The sequence below is a fragment of the Cyprinodon tularosa genome, unplaced genomic scaffold, assembly GCF_016077235.1.
Source record: "Cyprinodon tularosa strain WSP-4 unplaced genomic scaffold, ASM1607723v1 ctg556, whole genome shotgun sequence".
NCBI classification, from domain to species: domain Eukaryota; kingdom Metazoa; phylum Chordata; class Actinopteri; order Cyprinodontiformes; family Cyprinodontidae; genus Cyprinodon; species Cyprinodon tularosa.
This window is the reverse complement of record NW_024039292.1, coordinates 198,776-218,292: the sequence shown is the minus strand read 5'-3', so window position 1 is coordinate 218,292 and position 19,517 is coordinate 198,776. Positions and strand designations below refer to the sequence as shown.

Sequence of the window (19,517 nt, the reverse complement as noted above, 5' to 3'; positions counted from 1 at the left end):
ATAGTGATTTTTATTTAGAAGCAGTTAAGAGGAGAGTAGTTCTGTGTTTATTAAACAGATGAATAAAATATTGCAATGAAACTCGAATAATTTATAGTTTAGTTAATCCAACCAAGAAAGGACAATGCAAAAAGAAATTTAGACCTCCATCATTTTACAATATGATTTCAAAAACTATTCCATATATTTTATTTTTTTTACAAATCCTTTACTCAAATCAATTTTTAAACATTCTTCAGCTTATGAATTTGAGAGAACAGATTTTATTTCATATGGTTTCTTTTGCCAAAGAAACTTCCAGTGTTGTCCAGATCAGAGCATAGCGCTTTGCTGCCCTCTAGTGTTGAGCAAACATATAATCCCTTCCTTGCTAAACATTCTTTTCAAACTGCATTTTACAGATCAATTTTTTTCACTTTAAAACTCTCGCTCTTTACTAAAAAATGTTACTAACATCCAGTGGACCAATAGAAATACTTCTTTACTTCTACCTACTATGTAACTGTGGCTGCTTTGTTTGTTTACATTTTGACGTGTTGCTATATCTGTTTTGTGCTTTGGTGCTCACTGCGTCCATGAAATTATCTTGGTGGTTGAATTGTGGAAAATCTGAGCTCTCCAATGGTGTCTAACATTTCTAAATCGGTAAAAATTTGACCGGTGGAATTGTATGCATTCTGAGTTATTACACCACTTAACATCCACCGGGTCGCCGGCAGCCCGGTGGGTTTAATTACGTTAAACAAGGATTAATTACATTGAAGACTGTGAATCCTGATGAAATGTGATTTCTTAGTTTTCTATTTGTAGTAAATTTGCAAGAATCTCAAACTTTTCACATGATGAACCAGCAGCTGGATTTATGGTTATGAAACATAAGATGGACTGAAATGGTAGCCAATCCAGATGAGTGGCTGGTTGGATTATTGGCTGACAGCTGTACGGATGGAGGAGTGGAAAATAGAATAGATAATAGCTAAAAAGGTGCATTTATACAAAAAAATAATATATATATATATTCTTAAATATTCATTTCCAAATCGCTTTCCTTACATTCCTAATCTTGGAAAAAGCTCAGTGCTCAGGAAAACTGTATGAAAATCAACCACAGGCAGAGTTTCACACCGGTCTTTATGAACTTATTGTCTTTCCATCAATTTTATTTAAACTACAATCTATTCTTTTAATCTAGCTCTTAAAGCCTCTGCTGAGATAAACTGACCTCATTGATAACTTTCAATCAAACAGGCAGTGCAGAGAAACCAGTGATGTGAATCTTTTGTAATTAAAGAGAAATGTTAAATAAACAAATGAGGCACACATTTGACTCTTAAAACTTTATTTGTCCTCAGGTTATAAAAGCACAAAACAATCACAAAGAAACTCAAACATTTTGAAGAAAGTGTTGGAAACTATAAACATGAACATTTTGAACGTTCTCGCTCCGACGTGTTGCTGAATCAGCGTTTTCCTGCGGAGTTCCTTCTCTCCAGAACGGTTTCTGTGTTACAGTTGTGGGTCAAACCATTTTACACCAAAACTAACAGGATACTTTTTTGTTTTATTTTTTAAGAAACTAAAAAAAATGAAAAACAAAGTGTTGGGAAGAGCAGCGTTTCCTCTCAGCGCCGTCTGCGGTCTGGACTTCTGCTGCGTCTCCGTCCGCCTCCCCTGTGAAAACAAACGTCCCATTATGATAGATTCCTATTTACAGCAGACATGGGGACTACCAAACCGATCTCTTTAGTTATTCACTGGATGCTGATTGCCTGAAAAAAATGAAGCCACCGTCCACCATGCTGGTATTCCCCACTAACACGAAGACCGTAACATGTAGCATTTAGCGGCAAAAACAAGCAGTTTGCCAGCTGTAGGAAGATGTTCCACAGCTAATTTCAGTCAGCGGATGAACTAACCAAGAAATTCCCCTAATACGCGATGTATCCTGCAGTATAGCATGTAGCGTAACATTAGTCTGGCTATCTAAGAGCGACTTAAAGACATTGGCCTTAAAGGATGCTGCAATATTGGGCATAAATCAAAAATATCTGCAACAAGCTAACTGCGACACACTGCTGCGGGTAGGATAACCAGCCCACAACACACACATTTTATTGTGAATGATTTGTATGATATGTTATATTACATGATTTAGAGACTTCAGTCTTCATAATGACTATGCAATGTGATATGCCCAATTTTGTTAAGTTTGTGCCCATTTTATGGTATTTTTGTTATAAGTTAAAGTAATCTACTGATGCTATGAAACAGCAAATGTGTGTCAAAGTGATGAGTTTATATTTTAAAAGTCTTAAAGGAATAGTACACCCAAAACATGATTAGCCTTCATTTTCTACTCACCCCCATGGTGAACAACACTGGAGTACTTTTTTGATATCTCAAATGCAAAAATTGACAATTGTTTTTTTATAAAAAAAAAAAAATAACGGCTCGCCATTATTGGTTCCGTCCCGATAGGGGAACCAATAAAAGCGTTGTTGCAACCGGGACATTTGGGAGATGCGCCATTAACTTTTTGTCTGGAAAATATGAGCAAGTGTAAATGTAACCAAAATTGTCTCAAACCAAGAGATTTAGAATGTTTTTAGAGCATAAACAGTAGTGAAAGTGAAGTGAAAGTGAAAGCCCTTTGGGAAACTCCTCCAACTCCCATTGTCATTGTGACACAGCACACCCAAGTGAACACTGCACACTATGAAATTGCATTTATGCCTCACCCGTGCAAGGGGGCAGCCCTCAATGGCGCCCCAAGGGAGCAGTGTGGCGGGACGGTACCATGCTCAGGGTACCTCAGTCATGGAGGAGGATGGGGGAGAGCGCTGGTTAATTACTCCCCCCACCAACCTGGCGGGTCGGGAGTCGAACCGGTAACCTTTGGGATCCAAGTCTGACACCCTAACCGCTCACCCACGACTGCCCATAGTGTATAGGATTTCCTGAAAGCCCGCGCCTGCGAGTTCACGAGTCTACGGAAACCGCGGCAGACCAAACCAGATGAAAGTGCGCATTCAGCTCGGCAAAGAACTCATGCTCTTCCTCAACACTGAAGTCCTCAGACATTTTTCTTTCGTTGTTTCTTTCTTTGCACAGGTAAACAGCACATTTCTTCTTCTACGCTTGCATTATCGGCAGAGCAGACGCTGAATGCGCACTTTCATCTGGTTTGGTCTGCCGCGGATTCCGTAGACTCGTGAACGCGCTTTCAGGAAATCCTATACACTACTGTTTAGGCTCTAAAAACATTCTAAATGACTTCGTTTCGAGTGAATGATGGACGCTACCCACTAGGGGTGTAAATAATAATCGTTTTGTATCGATGCATCGATCCAAAAGCCGACGATCCGATGCATCGATACGTCCGCAAGATAATAGTTTAATGTTTTTTTTTTTCCTCCGGTCTATTTTTATCCATTTGCTCCTGGGCGTAATTCTCCTCCCGTGCTGCGGTGCCGCTAAACCTATTTTGCCCTCCTGCCGCGCTTCCTGGTTATACTCTTACAGCAGTTTGTTGCAGCAAGCTTCACACAGACATTTTTAAATTATGTTCAGTATTGAAGCGTGGTCTGGGCTACACGCTGTGGGTCTAGAAACGGCCGAGGCGATGAGGAAGTGGGGGCGAGTTTAGTCCGACGACGGAGGGACAATGGGGCAAAAAGAGCGGAGATTCAGCTGGAAAAAGGGTCCCAGCGTTCTCGCGCACCTCACTCTTCTAGCGGGTCAAACTTCAAGAGTTGTTTTCCGCAATTTCGGTCATAAAAACAAAACAAGCCGGCCTCCTGTCTGCTGCACTGTTTGCGGTCAGCTACAATCTGGGAGAGGTGCAGCGGAGCGTCTCTCAAGGGGCGGTGACGTCGACACTCTGGAGCCTTCTTCTTCTTCTTTTTTTTTAATGGCGGTTGGCAAACAACTTATAGGTGCATTACCGCCACCTTCCAGAATGGAGTATGGACCAGACAAACTATTATATTCTCCCTAAAATACCCGTTCTTCTTAGAAAATTAAAAATACTACCAAAAACTACATCCCCAGATGACCTTTGAAACAATTTCCTTATATCTAGTTTATTTTTATTCCTGTCTAACTCTCTACGCAACATCTCTCTTTCCTGAGTATATTTATTACATTCTAAAAAAATATGTTGGACAGTTTCTCTGGAGCCGAGGTATTGCATTGAACTCATTACACTGATATTGTGCAGTATTTTTGCAGTATTTTTTGATGCAACTTTTCTACTTCTGTTATTTGCTGTTGTTTCTAAAGAAAATGCATAATGATATTACAGCTTTCATTGATTTATTTCAAACTTGAAACTTTGTTTAGCCTGTAAGGTGTAAAAAAAAAAAAATGTAATAAATAAAATAAAAAAATTAACCGATTAATCGAATCGAATCGTGGTGTATTCTTGAGTATCGAAAATAATCGAATCGTTGGGTCAGGAAATCGATACTGAATCGAATCGCCATGATGGATGTGATTTACACCCCTACTACCCACTCAGGACACTTGGAATACATTGGACGAGCAGTATGGAGGAATATTGACACGTTTTTTGTGGACTTTTATGGACCTTTCTGTCTCGGGCACCATAGACCTCCATTATTTGAATGTCAGCAGACAGCAAGAAGCCTCCCAGATCTCCAGATGCATTTGAAATATCAAAAAAGTACTCCAGAGTGTTGATCAGCATGGGGGTGAGTAGAAAATGAAGGCTAATCATGTTTTGGGTGTACTATTCCTTTAAGTCCCCCTCAAAATGAGAACATTATCGTTGTTCGATGCTGTAGTCTCATATTGTTTACATTGCGACTGGTACAGGGTTCCTACAGCATAAGGAAAGTTAAATTCAAGACTTTTGAAGACTTTTTAAAGCCACTTGAAATAAAAATTTAAGACCAAATTTACAAGAAACACAAGAAAAACCCGCTTGCGACAACTTAACCCAAAGGTTTAATATAACATAAACCGCTGCACCAATGTTTCAAATTTAAAAAAACTTCCCATACAGGAAGAAAGCTAAAAACACACAAATGACAGATATATTTTAACAATTATTTAACTGAATTCCACAACATAACCAGTGCTAAGTCTTTTTTGCAGCTATTTTTCTTTGTATGGTTTTCTTAGTATGTTTGATTCGGTGATAAGTGGAGGCGTTGCAGAGACAAGGGTGGAACTAAACTGAGAAATACCGGCTGTTTCTCGGTAACTCCATTTTGAAACTTTGTGTTTCTTGCTTCACATGTGCGACTCCACTGCCTTAATTCCCATCGTTCTGAGCTTGAATGATTCTTGAACAAAATCCACTGAGCCTCATGTATGTTCCCTGGTTTTAGCCATGGAGAAAACTCTTGGCTGGAGACAATTTTGGTTACATTTACACTTGCTCATATTTTCCAGACAAAAAGTTAATGGCGCATCTCCCAAATGTCCCGGCCGCAACAACGCTTTTATTGGTTCCGCTATCGGGACTTAACCAATAATGGCGAGCCGTTATTTTTTTTTAAATAAAAAAAACTTGTCAATTTTAATGTTTTATTTAGATTACAAAATAAATTGTAATAAAAATGATCCTTTTTATGATGTTTTAAAAATTAAGACCTACGAAAGACTGATTTAAGACATTTTAATACCAATTAAAGCCTTGAAGAATTCAATGCCTTTTAAGACTTTTTAAGGACCCGCGGGAACCCTGGTTTAACTCTGAAAAAGCATAAATAAAATTATAAAAAACAGTAACAACGTGATGAATTTATCTTTATTTTAAAAGTCTTAAGCCCCTCTCAAAATGAGAACATCGTTGTTTGATGCTGTACCGCCCATATTGTTTACATTGCGACCGGTCTAACAAGGGAGGACCAATATGGCGGCCAGTGGCTTCACTTCAACTTCAGTTACCTTTAGTTCAGTGGGACTACCAGAACTAAAGGCTGCTTATAGTCACAGAGCGTATATCCTAAAAATGTAGCGTCTCACCTCCTCTTGTTCTTCGGGGGTCCTCTGACAAACGCCCAGTCTACGCTGATAGTCTGGCCCATCAGCTCCTGACCGTTCAGCCCCTCCATGGCTGCCTGCGCTTCTTTGTACGTCTCATACTCTACTAGAGCGTAGCCCTGAGAAAAAAAATTAACATTACATGGATTATCAACAAAGAAAAGGAAGATAGCAGTCTGTTCTAATTAGGGTTGAAACAATTAATCAGATAAATCCATTAATAAAATAATCAATTGATTTAGCCAATTGTTAATCTTTGTCTAGAGAACCCACTTAGAGCAGTAATTATACCAAAATAGTAAAATATATATAAATATTTGGCATTTAAGATGGTTTCATTCCCTAAAGTCTTCTTTAAAGAATCTTTATCTGATTAATTGAAAAAAATCATCTGATTAACTGATTTAAAAATTATTGTTATTTTCAGCCCTACTTCTAATATGTAGCAATGCAATGCTGCCACCTTGTGGATTTCATATGAATATTAATCCTGGACGTCACACAATAAAAATAAAAACAAATGCATAGCTTTTTCAAAAGTAATATAAATTCTTCATTTAAAGTCTCGAGTGGAAGCATGTTAAGAGGTTCTGCAGCACATTTGGAGCCTTAAAGCTCTGAGTGCATCCAAAGCAGGAGCTGCAGAGCTTTTCCAAAAAGAATTTGTTTTGCGAAGTTGTTAAAATTATGACAATTGTAAATAACTAAATAGAAATCCATGTCATTCCTTATTCTGTCAACAAATGTTGGAAGACAAACATTAAATAAACTGATCCAGAGTCAGCCTGTGGCCTAAAGCCAACTCTAAGGACTGCTGGTAAATTAAGTGTGTATTTAAAACCACCTTTTAATCACAAAATGTTTTCAATTCAGCCTAAAAAAGGAAGACTTACGGAGCCAAAGTTAACAGTCTTAAACTGTTGTTCTATAGAATCAAAAAGCCAGATTTCAGGTCTAATTAGCAGAAAAACTATTCCAGCAAGTTTATTCATAGAACACATTTCAGTGGCAAGATAATTTAAAGTGCTAAACAAAATAAAAAAGGAAAACATTACAGTGGCATAAAGGCAACACAAAGGGAATAAAATTTAACTGATAAAACAAGAATTATATTAAAGAAAGATGAAATCATGAATAAATGGAACCATCATTGACGTTTAGAGCTGAAACCGTCAATCAGATTGACCACGATTAATGGATCACTGAAGTTATCTAATTATTCTAACTGGAGTACATAGACTCTAAATGTCATTTGATAAAAGATTAACCAACTAAGAGAAGCAATTAAAGAAAAATGTTTACGTTTAAGATGAAAAATCTCTAATGAGAAACCTTTATGATCCAATTATCCAGTTACTGATTAATAATTTGGCAAAATAAATTTTAAAAATGCTGCTTATTCACTTGAATACTCAGATTTAAATAAACAACAGCGTACGTCAGCATAAAGATGCAGAATCCCTGTTGAACATCAACCTGTCAGCAGGTAACGATGAACCCATTCAGCTCGGAGTAAATGCAGAAGAAATCAAGGCATGGATGAACAGAAGGTTCATCAGCTGAATCAAAACACAGCTGGAGTAACAACTGTTAGACCAAATGAAGAGTGATTCAAAGTTAGTATCAGGCTTCAGCTAATCCAGCTAGAAAGAAGCAACCAGGCTCTAAAACAGCAACAAAGTGCACCTTCAATCACCCGAAGAACATCTCCAGGATTAAAGGACTGATGTTGAAAAACGACTTCCTGTTTGTTCATCTTTAGTAGAATTGATCCCTGCAGCAGCGTCTCCACAGATGCCTAATAAGGGGATCAGATTGATCCAGAACGCTGCTGCCTGTGTCCTCACTAGAACTAAGAAAGTGGAGAATATCTGCTCTAAAGCCCTTCCACTGGTTCCCTGGATCCCAGAGAATAGACTTTAAAGTCCTTCTGTTAGTCTAGAAATCACTGAATGGCTCCGAAATACGTTACAGATTGGTTGGCAGTGGATCGACAGCCAGACCTTTCAGGTCTATATATCAGATCTACTCTGCAGAACCAGAACCAAACAGGGAGAAGCAGATTTTAGTTATGCTGCACTAATAAGAGGAAATAAACTTACAAAACATCTGTGCATTTTAAATTTCTAAATGGTTTTAAATCCAGAATAAAAACTTATTTCTTTTGAGCATCCTTTGACTGAGCCATCTAAACATTAATAGTTATGTTTCCCATTCAGTTTAACTACCTTCCTATTTACCTTTCCCTGTGTTTTCTCATCATGTACAGATCTATGGATTGCCTTACTACATCCTCTTTCCAACATAAAACATCCAATTGCATTGCATCAAGTATAATATTCTAGTATAAAGAGTATTATTATAAATAGGAGTTGAGTATGAAGTTTACCTAACTTGATTGAGCATTTAAGTTTTGATCCAAAGACACAGAAAGTCACAGTTTATCCCTTTTACCTTCAGATAACCTGTTCTTCTATCAAGGTTAAGATGCAGGTTCTTGATTTCACCAAACTCTGAAAACTTGTCATGGATGTCTTCTTCTGTTGCCTCCTCATGGACACCCGTCACAAACAGGATCCAACCTTCCACAGCTGAAGCAAACAAAACAAGACAAATAAATAAATCAACTTTGACTGAAATCTAGTAGGAAATCAATTCACTCTGCTTATGGACCAAGAGAGAACGTGCGACAGTTAAGTATAACTATAACAAGTGTCTTTAGTTATTGAAGTATCTATTTAATAAAGCAGAGACCAAAAAATAAATAAAAATAAATAATTAAATTAGGGCTGCAACAACGAATCGATAAAAATCGACTTTTAAAAGCGTTGGCGACGAAATTTCATCATCGATTAGTTGTGTCGCGCGATTAATGCGTCACCCGCCGCCGCCGTCATCACTGCCACTTGATTGAAACGGGGGAAGAAAAAAAAAATACGGCAGAGCGAGCCAGCGCCGCAAGTGAGCAAGGGCTGTTTTCAAAAGGCAGTAACGTCAACAGTTCTAACACAAGCTGCGTCTCAATTCGCAGACAGCCTGCGCTTAAAGCGAAAAAAGTCGTAACATGCAACTTTTGTAAAAACTAATTAACATCGCACGGAAGCACCACTGTTATGATGCAGCACCTGAAAAGGAAACACGTTGGAGCCTTCGATGGCAGTGAAGAGAGCTGATCAGCAGGGTGAGCGACCATGCTTGTTTCGTTTTAAAGTGGGGAAACGTAACGTTAGTTTCTCAGGTAGCTCATCTGATGCTTTCCTTACCGTGTTAGTAGGTTACAGACAGTGATAAGGTTGGCTACTTATTTTACTTTTAATTTCATTTGAATTAACTTAAGCAGCGTTTATATTTACTTTATAAATAAATTAACTTGCAAATTATGAGGGCAAGACTTTTAAAGTTTAAATCTTCTGGCAAAGATAAAGTAAAGAAGATCCTGCAATTTATGGAAGTAAAACAGAATAAAATCCAGCAAGATCAGTAATATGTCAATTAATTATATGCCACATTCCCATGTAAATATCTGTCTTTGGAGGATGTGTTTTTTAGCACCCCTAGTTTTTTATTCCAAATACAATTTATAATTTGAATCACAGGGCTATTTTTATCTCTATGGTTCAGTATTTTCTCAAGTAGCAACTAGGGATGGGAATCGAAAACCGGTTCCTGTTCAGAACCGGTTCCGTATTTTCCGATTCCATGGCATCGTTTGGCAGCTCTCTGAACGATTCTTTTTTCGATTCCCGCAGCACCAGAGCCTAGAGCGCCGGCTCTGGGGAGCACGACTTACGGCACGTTTTTTACGTAAGTTACGCAAGTTACGCAAGTTGGAAGAACTATTCGAGGAGGAAGACAACGAGCTGCGGTCACTTTGTGAATCAAAGCCCCGTCTTTCCTTAGCCCAGAGGGTAGATCAGGAAATCCAGCTCTATAAAAGCTTGCCCTCCATCCCCTGCAGGGATAGCGCCACACTGTGGTGGTGGAACAAGCAAGATACGCTGCCCTTGCTATCTGGACTGGCTGAAAAATACCTCTGTGTGCAGGCTTCCTCCACCCCATCTGAGAGGGTGTTCTCCACGGCTGGAAACACCATAAGCCCTGAAAGATCCCGTATCCTTCCAGAAAAAGCAGATATGCTCATCTTTCTGCAAAATAACTGTTAATTTTCCCTACTACTGTTTTATAATTAGTATTTTTTGTTATTTAAAATAGGTTATTATCCCATCATTTGTTATTAGACATTGTTGGTTATTAAGTTTGTTCTTGTATTCATTTTTCATTTAAACACAGATGTTACTCCAGTTTCACATTTCCTGTGGACATCTTGATCTTGTTGATTTTGTAAGATTGTGCAATAGTTAAGTAAACAAAGTTGATGCTGATAATCAAACTGTTTTTTCTCCTTTTTTCCCCAAATTGGAATTGAAAAAAGAATCGATAAAGAATCGAATCGTTTCATAGAATCGAAAAGGGAATCGGAATCGTGAAAATCTTTTCAATTCCCAACCCTAGTAGCAACTTTAACTGCTATACTTTCCTGTCCTAAAAGGCAGAACTCTTCTAGTTAAAAAAAACTCATTTGTTGAAATGGGGGGAACCTATTGTTTGAACCCCTTAGGGGCTTTTAAAATCAAAAATGCCTGTCTTTTTTTGCGCTTAATGATATATTTTGTGGATGTACAGCTATATTTCTCATGTAAGTTTGCGTAGTTTTAACACAAACATTTATTTTTCGTATTGCACCAGTACAGTTATTGAGCAACCTGTACTTGTGTGCTTGTTTGTTCTGTCTAAAATGATTATTTTGGAATAAAAAGGTTAATATAAAAAATATTTTTTGTCCAATTCATCGATTAATCGAAAAAAATTATCGGCCGATTCATCGATTTTTTAAATAATCGTTAGTTGCAGCCCTAAAATAAACAAACAAGACGTGAAATAATTTATTGTATCTTTCCAAAGTTGAACTTCAAATCTGCTACTGAGTGGAAGCAGAAACCAGCGGTTCAAGAGACAGAAAAACCAAATACAGGTGCTGGTCATAAAATTAGAATATCATGAAAAAGTAGATTGATTTCAGTAATTCCATTTAAAAAGTGAAACTTGTATATTATATTCATACATTACATACAAACTCATATATTTCAGATGTTTATTTTGTTTAATTTTGATGATTACAAATGACAACAAATGAAAATCTCAAATTCATCATATCAGAAAATTAGAATATTGTGAAAAGGTTCAAAATTGATGGCCCCTGGTGCCACACTCTAATCAGCTAATTAACTCAAACCACCTGCAAAAGCCTTTAAATGGTCTTTCAGTCTAGTTCTATAGGCTACACAATCATGGGGAAGACTGCTGACTTGACAGTTGTCCAAAAGACGACCATCGACACCTTGCACAAGGAGGGCAAGACACAAAAGGTCATCGCTAAAGAGGCTGGCTGTTCACAGAGCTCAGTGTCCAAGCACATTAATAGAGAGGCGAAGGGAAGGAAAAGATGTGGTCGAAAAAAGTGTACAAGCAAGAGAGATAACCGCACCCTGGAGAGGATTGTGAAACAAAACCCATTCAAAAATGTGGGGGAGATTCACAAAGAGTGGACTGCAGCTGGAGTGAGTGCTTCAAGAACCACCACACACAGACGTATGAAAGACATGGGTTTCTGCTGTCGCATTCCTTGTGTCAAGCCACTCTTGAACCACAGACAGCGTCAGAAGCGTCTTGCCTGGGCTAAAGAGAAACAGGACTGGACTGCTGGTGAGTGGTCCAAAGTCATGTTCTCTGATGAAAGTAAATTTTGCATTTCCTTTGGAAATCAAGGTCCCAGAGTCTGGAGGAAAAGAAGAGAGGCACTTCATCCACGTTGCTTGAAGTCCAGTGTAAAGTTTCCACAGTCAGTGATGGTTTGGGATGCCATGTCATCTGCTGGTGTTGGTCCATTGTGTTTTCTGAGGTCCAGGGTCAACGCAGCCACATACCAGGAAGTTTTAGAGCACTTCATGCTTCCTGCAGCTGACCAACTTTTTGGAGATGCAGATTTCATTTTCCAACAGGACTTGGCACCTGCACACAGTGCCAAAGCTACCAGTACCTGGTTGAAGGACCATGGTATCCCTGTTCTTAATTGGCCAGCAAACTCTCCTGACCTTAACCCCATAGAAAATCTATGGGGTATTGTGAAGAAGAAGATGCAATACACCAGACCCAACAATTCAGAAGAGCTAAAAGCCACTATTAGAGCAACCTGGGCTATCATAACACCTGAGCAGTGCCACAGACTGATCGACTCCATGCCACGCCGCATTGCTGCAGTAATACAGGCCAAAGGAGGCCCAACTAAATACTGAGTGCTGTACATGCTCATACTTTTCATGTTCATACTTTTCAGTTGGCCAACATTTCTATAAATCCTTTGTTTTTATTGGTCTTCAGTAATATTCTAATTTTCTGATATGATGAATTTGAGATTTTCATTTGTTGTCATTTGTAATCATCAAAATTAAACAAAATAAACATCTGAAATATATGAGTTTGTATGTAATGTATGAATATAATATACAAGTTTCACTTTTTAAATGGAATTACTGAAATCAATCTACTTTTTCATGATATTATAATTTTATGACCAGTACCTGTATGTCATAGATACTGAGGTCGGGATGTTCGGGTGAGTCACAGTTCTTCTTATAAAGATGTTCTAGGATTACAACGGGGCGGGGGCACCGCCAAGTGACATCATCAGATTATTTACATAATATAGGTTAATCAATATTTTCCATGACGACAAAAATTAACCATGACGACAATGGCTCATATCTCATCTCTTTGTTTATTACTTAGACAGCGCCACCTGTGGAGCTAGTTTACCGTTACCTTTTCTAACACAGAAAGTATATATAGATAATGGTTTTCCAAGATTTATTATTTTAGTTTTATAAGTCGGTGTTTTTTCACTATTGTAGGGATGACTCCTGACAAGTAGGTAAACTATTTTTTTTAAACCAGTCACACAAGGACCATACACTTAAGTTTGTAGGCCGTTACAAACAATGAACAACATTTTTTTTCACAAATAGATCAACAACAAGAAGTTAGGCTTCACGGTCCCACAGTACGAGGGATAAACAGCCTCGGATGGACTTTGTTTCTGGCCGTTTCTCAATCTGTGTACTTGTGCGTTCTCGTGAAACGTCATCAGCCTCAGCTCTAGTAGTGTTCCAGTTCAACAAGAACAAGACGAACGAGAACAGGAAGTTGCCCCCCCCAACCGTTCAGTTGCGTTCCATTTACACTCAACAGTTATCTGTGTTACTCGGACAGATTTCGACACTGTTTTAACTAACAGTCGTTATATAGAACATGTCCGACCGGGTGATCGGATTTGTTTGTAAAGTGCTTTAAAATTGGCACTATATAAATAAACTGAACTGAATGTGTCTGGAGTCAAACACGCTGCCAACCAAGAAGGAATGAAACCAAACACCGGATAATTAAACTGAAATCTCTCAGAGCATCTGCAGGGGAAGAGTTAAAGCTCTTACATCTCTGAGGACCCGGTTCATCGCCGTCTTGCTCCACCGTATCATAGTCCTCTTTAGCTCTGGACCTGGACCCCTCCTCTGTAACACAATGATTTTTGTTTTAATAAAACGCCAAATAATGTATTTTCCAGGAGATCTAATTAACGTGATCAGAGGGCTTTACCTAAGCCGAAGCCTCGTCCTTTTCTCTTCTTGGCCTTCTCTTTCAGCTTATGGATGCTTTCTGTGGAAAGAACGTTAGAAAAGGTTAAAAGGTGATTGAGGCTCACAAGATCTTTATTTTTATTTCAACAGAACAATAAGTTGTTTAAGCTTTATGCTTGACCATCAATCACAATTCTGGCTTCTTTAGGCATGTAAGGATGTTATAATTCACCCAAACCGCAGCTTATTTCTATTTCTGTATTAAAACTTGACCACTGTGAACGAATGCAATTCCTACATAAGGTCTTAAGATTTTACTGGAGCTGTTTCCAATAATTATTAACGCCTAAATGAAAACGCAAACATCTAATTCCAGCCGCCATCAATAGTGGGGGGAAAACCCCAAAATATGACAGAGTCTGAGGCTGCTGCAGCTGGGGATTCCCAGTGACAGCGCACGCAGCTTTGTGGTGGTCTAAGCATCTTCAAAATAATATTTTAAGGCAGGGCCGTAATCTGGTTGACCTGAGTGCTGATGGTTTCAGGTGGACTTTCTCGCTTAAAAATATATGAAAACTACTTTTTTCAAAAATATATATTTTTGATGTTAAGATGTCTTTTTTAATAGCGTGCGTGTGTGTGTTTGAATTAACCTATTAAACATAATACTGTATCTAAAAATTATCTCATGTCTTCTTTATGAATTTTCCACCTTTAGTCAAGCACACAAACTTCCCATAATCAGGACAAAAGAAGTGCTGGAACAAAGACAAAAAGTTGGCTGCATTTCACCTCAAAACGCATGAAATAGCGTCTCAGAGAGGCTAAATTTAAAATTCTTCCTGGGGATTTTCCCTATGAGGCGTAAAGCCCAAAGATGTGATACTCCAAGGTTAACAGCCTATGAAATATTACTAGCCAAAAGCCTGATACCAAACGTTGCTTTAGACACTAGGGCTGCAACTAACAATTATTTTAAAAATCGATGAATCGGCCGATTATTTTTTCGATTAATCGATGAATCGGACAAAAAATATTTTTTTATATTAACCTCTTTATTCCAAAATAAACATTTTAGACAGAACAAACAAGTACAGGTTGCTCATTAACTGTACTGGTGCAATATGAAAAATAAATGTTTGTGTTAAAACTACGCAAACTTACATGAGAAATGTAGCTGTACATCCACAAAATATAGGCTACTTTGTTTCATAAAGTGGAAATAAAGACATTTTTGTTTTTTAAAGCCCCTAAGGGGTTCAAACAATAGCCCCCCCATTTCAACAAATGAGGTTTTTTTAGACTAGAAGAGTTCTGCCTTTTAAGACAGGAAAGTATAGCAGTTAAAGTTGCTACTTGAGAAAATACTGAACCATAGAGATAAAAATAGCCCTGTGATTCAAATTATAAATTGTATTTGGAATAAAAATGAGAGAACTAGGGGTGCTAAAAAACACATCCTCCAAAGACTCCAATTTACATGGGAATGTGGCAGATAATTAATTGACATATTACTGATCTTGCTGGATTTTATTCTGCTTTACTTCCATAAATTGCAGGATCTTCTTTACTTTATCTTTGCCAGAAGATTTAAACTTTAAAAGTCTTGCCCTCATAATTTGCAAGTTAATTTATTTATAAAGTAAATGTAAACGCTGCTTAAGCTAATTCAAATGAAATTAAAAGTAAAATAAGTAGCCAACCTTATCACTGTCTGTAACCTACTAACACGGTAAGGAAAGCATCAGATGAGCTACCTGAGAAACTAACGTTACGTTCCCCCACTTTAAAACGAAACAAACATGGGGGTTCCGCGCCATGTTTATTTGTTTTGACAAAAGTTGCATGTTACGACTTTTTTCACTTTACAAAGCGCAGGCTATTTTAATTATTGTGATCAATTTGCGCCGTCAATCCCGGTGCATGCGCGCTTCATTTGCAGTCTGGACGCTGAGGGTAAACATCCTCCTGCTCCGACTGCAGCGCTGAGAGGGACTCCTGCCGGAGCGGGATGGGGGAGGCGCCCCACGGCAGCAGCTGCCACTGGAGGACAAGAGTAGGAACGATACATGCTTTCACGTAAGAGTCTCCAAAAGCCGCCAGTGACACTTTAAAAAGTCGCCAGATTTGTGGCGAGTCGCTTTTTTGAAAAATAGTCGCTGGAGGGGTCTGAAAAGTCGCTGAGTTGGCAACACTGCGCACCTGCGGCGCTGGCTCGCTCTGCCGTATTTTTTCTTCTTCCCCCGTTTCAGTCAAGTGGATGTGATGACGGCGGCGGCGGATGACGCATTAATCGCGCGACACAACTAATCGATGATGAAATTCGTTGCCAACGCTTTTAAAAGTCGATTTTTATCGATTTTATCGATTCGTTGTTGCAGCCCTATTAGACACAAAACCTTTCTTTAACAGACCGATTCCTTTTTATTTTCTTGTATAAGCGAAACAGTATTAGATTTGAGGACATAGGAGGTGAAAACTAGGGATGCACGATATTGGGATTTTGGCCGATATCCCGATATTTTAAAACTGATGTAGCCGATAACCGATATCGATACCGATGTTAAAGCTGGACAAAAATAAGTAGTCATTGAAATAGCAGTTTTGTTATCCATTTCTGACACTTTGAAAAATAATATACTCAAATATATTTTCATATGCTGATATCAAATTGATTTTTAAAAACGCGGTATCGATCTATTTTACTTTCAAAATCTTCTGAAATTTCATCATTCTGTTACAAACTCTCGTGATATTTTGCAAATTCTTGTGAGATTTTGTTAGTAAAATAGATCGATACCGCGTCAATATATCAACATTTGAAAATATGGCAACATTTCGTGAATTTTCGGGGTATTTTTCGTAGCATAACGATGACATATAGCAATATTTCATTAGTAAAAGAGATTGATATGGTGTTTTTAAATGGCAATATATCAGCATATGAAGATATTGGGATATTTTAATGGATCAATATTTTTTCCCTCGTCTTTAGAAGCTTTTAAGTCTGTAAAAAAGAAGTTTTTGAGGAAGAAGAAGTAGTTTTTTTTTTTTTTTTTTTTAGACTTTAGAAACTCAGAAGCTGATCAAATATCGGGTTAAATATCGGTGGGGCGGCCAATGTCCGATATTCAGTTTTAAGGCCGATACCGATAGGGGGCCGATTATATTGTGCATCTCTAGTGAAAACCAATCCAAAATCAACACATATCACAATATAATCTTATGCAGTTAGTGATGACGTTTCTGACATTTCAATACAAATTACAGTCTTTGATTACAGCACTTCACACAGACTCTCTGCAGAATCTGTTAGTTCAATCTCTAACGTTCTGCTCTCTCTGCTTTTTCTCATAGTAGCTTCATCTGGTCTGTTCCTGTTTGGCTGTGACTCCATCCTGGAGATAAATATCAGCCGTGCTGCTGCCATCAACACCTTTGTGTTTTCCAGTGTAGTCCTGTTTCTCTGACTGTGACTAACTAAATGTGCTATCTTCATCCTCTGACATGGGAGCTGGCTCGGAGCTCGTCTGCCTGGCCGTGTGTTTCCTGGACGGGGCCGCCTTTTAAAGTTACCTTTTGTATCTATGCTTCTTTTTCTATGTCTGCTTCTGTCTCCTTGAACCCCAGTGGGCCTCAGCAGATGGCCGTTCACACGAGCCTGGTTCTGCTGGAGGTTTCTTCCTGTTCAAAGGGAGTTTTTCCTCTCCACTGTCGCTAAAAGCATGCTTGGTGTGAGGGATTGTATTTGAGTCAATGAGTTAATGCAATCAACTGGTTTTCCTTAGAAAACTTTGAATCAGTTTGACTGGATGATCTGGTGAACTGGAAAGTATCTTGAGATGACATGTGTTGTGAATTGGCGCAATATAAATAAACTGAATTGACTGAAAGTTGTATGTGTCTTGTTTTTTTTAAAGCGTATATACTTTAAATAATATATTGGAGGAGTTAAAAATGGTAATATAATAAGCTACTATTTACAGTAAACTATTATTAACCATATTATAGTAACAGGGGGAGTGGTGGCCTAGTGGTTGGAACATAGAACTTGTAATCCAGAGGTTCTAAGGTCAAGCCCCACTCCCACTGCTCCCCAAGGGGAGGGGTTAAAGGCAGAGTGAATTTCGTTGCTCTGTACTTGGGACACTGTAATAACAATAAGTGCTGGGGGAAAAAAAAAAGAAGACAAGTAGCTGCAGATTTTATTGTGGCCATACCTGGCAGTCTTTACTGATACTTGTATGTTGTTTACATCAGATGGATGTTAGAAATACATATAATTAGGGAAGAAGTTTTTAGCGAGTACATTTTGGTCACATCATCATCCAGCCCTATGAGGATGCTGCACAGTTCTGCACCTGTATTATTTTATCTTTTCTATCATTTTAGGAGTAATATTGTTTTCTCAGGGACTCACCGAGTAGATTTATCCAAGAAAAATCCAACATGAAAGTAAATTGTGTTCAGTACTGGTTTCAAAAGCTACTTCAAGCTGTAACTTTTTATGGTGTTAATGTTCTAATATAATGTAGGTAAAGTTGTTGGATGTATATGAGCAGTTAGCAAAACAGTAACTGAACCATCTGATGAAGGGAGATAATCTCTAAACCAAAACAGGTTTTAAAAACACAGGTTTCATCATTGGAAATCTGGAAAACTGCAGGAATGCTCATGATGTGAGATAAAAGTCTGATTGGGTGACACTTTAAATCCACATAAATGTATTATAGATAGCAGATAACTGAGAAAAACGGTGTTTACAACTTGATAAAAATACACAATTTATCAGTAACGCCAAAAATAGTCGGTAAATGTATTACATATGGTCATTAATTATATTTAAAGTGGTTTTAACGTTTCAAAGATTAATTTTAGAGACCAAACGTGTTTCAGCCTCATTCATGTATTTAACAAACCCGAAGAGCGACATCACGAATGCGCTTTTGGACGATTGTTAGCTAGGAACCAATTTGTATAACTAGGTAGAAAAAAATAACATGCAAGAAATATTTCAAGTCCTGAAAAATTTATTTTTATTTTTTATCTTTATGTATGTGAAGAGTATTTGCCAGACTAGGCAGCTAAACACGCGCAGAGCGTTTGCATGGATAACCATTAGCTTTGTTAGCTTAGCTCAGGCCTGCTAACACGCAGCGTAGCTTTTCTTTGCTAGTTTTCCGAGTCCGCGGACAATCAAAACTCAATTTTGACTTATACGCAATGCGCTGAGCCAACGAACCACCTGCCATTAAAGGCATAAATAATAATCACCATCCTCATCCATAGGAAAGTCTTCGCCTCCCGCCTCATGAAGATCCAACACGTCCGCCATGATGCCTCTGTCTGTGTAGAACTAATTCTGTTTCAGCGCCTGACTGCCACCTACTGGACTGGAGGTCCCTGTTGTACGATTCGTCTTCACGGCTGCTTTACTGCCACCTGGTGGCCGGCATGTGTCTAGGACATTTATAAAAATTCTTATTAGATATGTATGATAACTATATATAATTATACATATGTATATGTTTGTATATATATATATATATATATATATATATATATATATATATATATATATATATATATATATATATATATATATATATATATATATATATATATATATATATATATATATATATAATCATACTATATAATAATAATAATAATATATAATTCTTATGAAATATGTACTTTAAATAGTTTGGAAACAGCCCTGTAACCCAACTTAACTGAGATAAATAAACAGCACCATTTGTCAATAAAAACTGCTGATATTTAATCGTATTGCCTCTGCCTTAACAAACATCT

The 19,517-nt window shown here is 37.9% G+C and overlaps 1 protein-coding gene across 2 annotated transcripts; it reads right to left on the bottom strand.

The window, feature by feature from the left end:
• Positions 1-1,534: 1,534 nt before the first annotated feature.
• Positions 1,535-19,107, bottom strand: rbm8a (RNA binding motif protein 8A). 2 transcript variants are annotated; one of them, XM_038305324.1, is made up of 6 exons: positions 18,973-19,107; positions 13,723-13,783; positions 13,560-13,637; positions 8,467-8,603; positions 5,995-6,131; positions 1,535-1,671 (listed from the first exon to the last, which is right to left on the bottom strand). In XM_038305324.1, the coding sequence occupies exons 1-6, from the start codon at positions 19,036-19,038 to the stop codon at positions 1,623-1,625; spliced, it is 528 nt and encodes a 175-aa protein (XP_038161252.1). In that variant the 5' UTR covers positions 19,039-19,107; the 3' UTR covers positions 1,535-1,622. The 2 variants fall into 2 exon arrangements, with proteins under 2 accessions (XP_038161252.1, XP_038161253.1); XM_038305325.1 differs by having other exon boundaries at positions 13,723-13,782; positions 18,978-19,107.
• Positions 19,108-19,517: the final 410 nt, after the last annotated feature.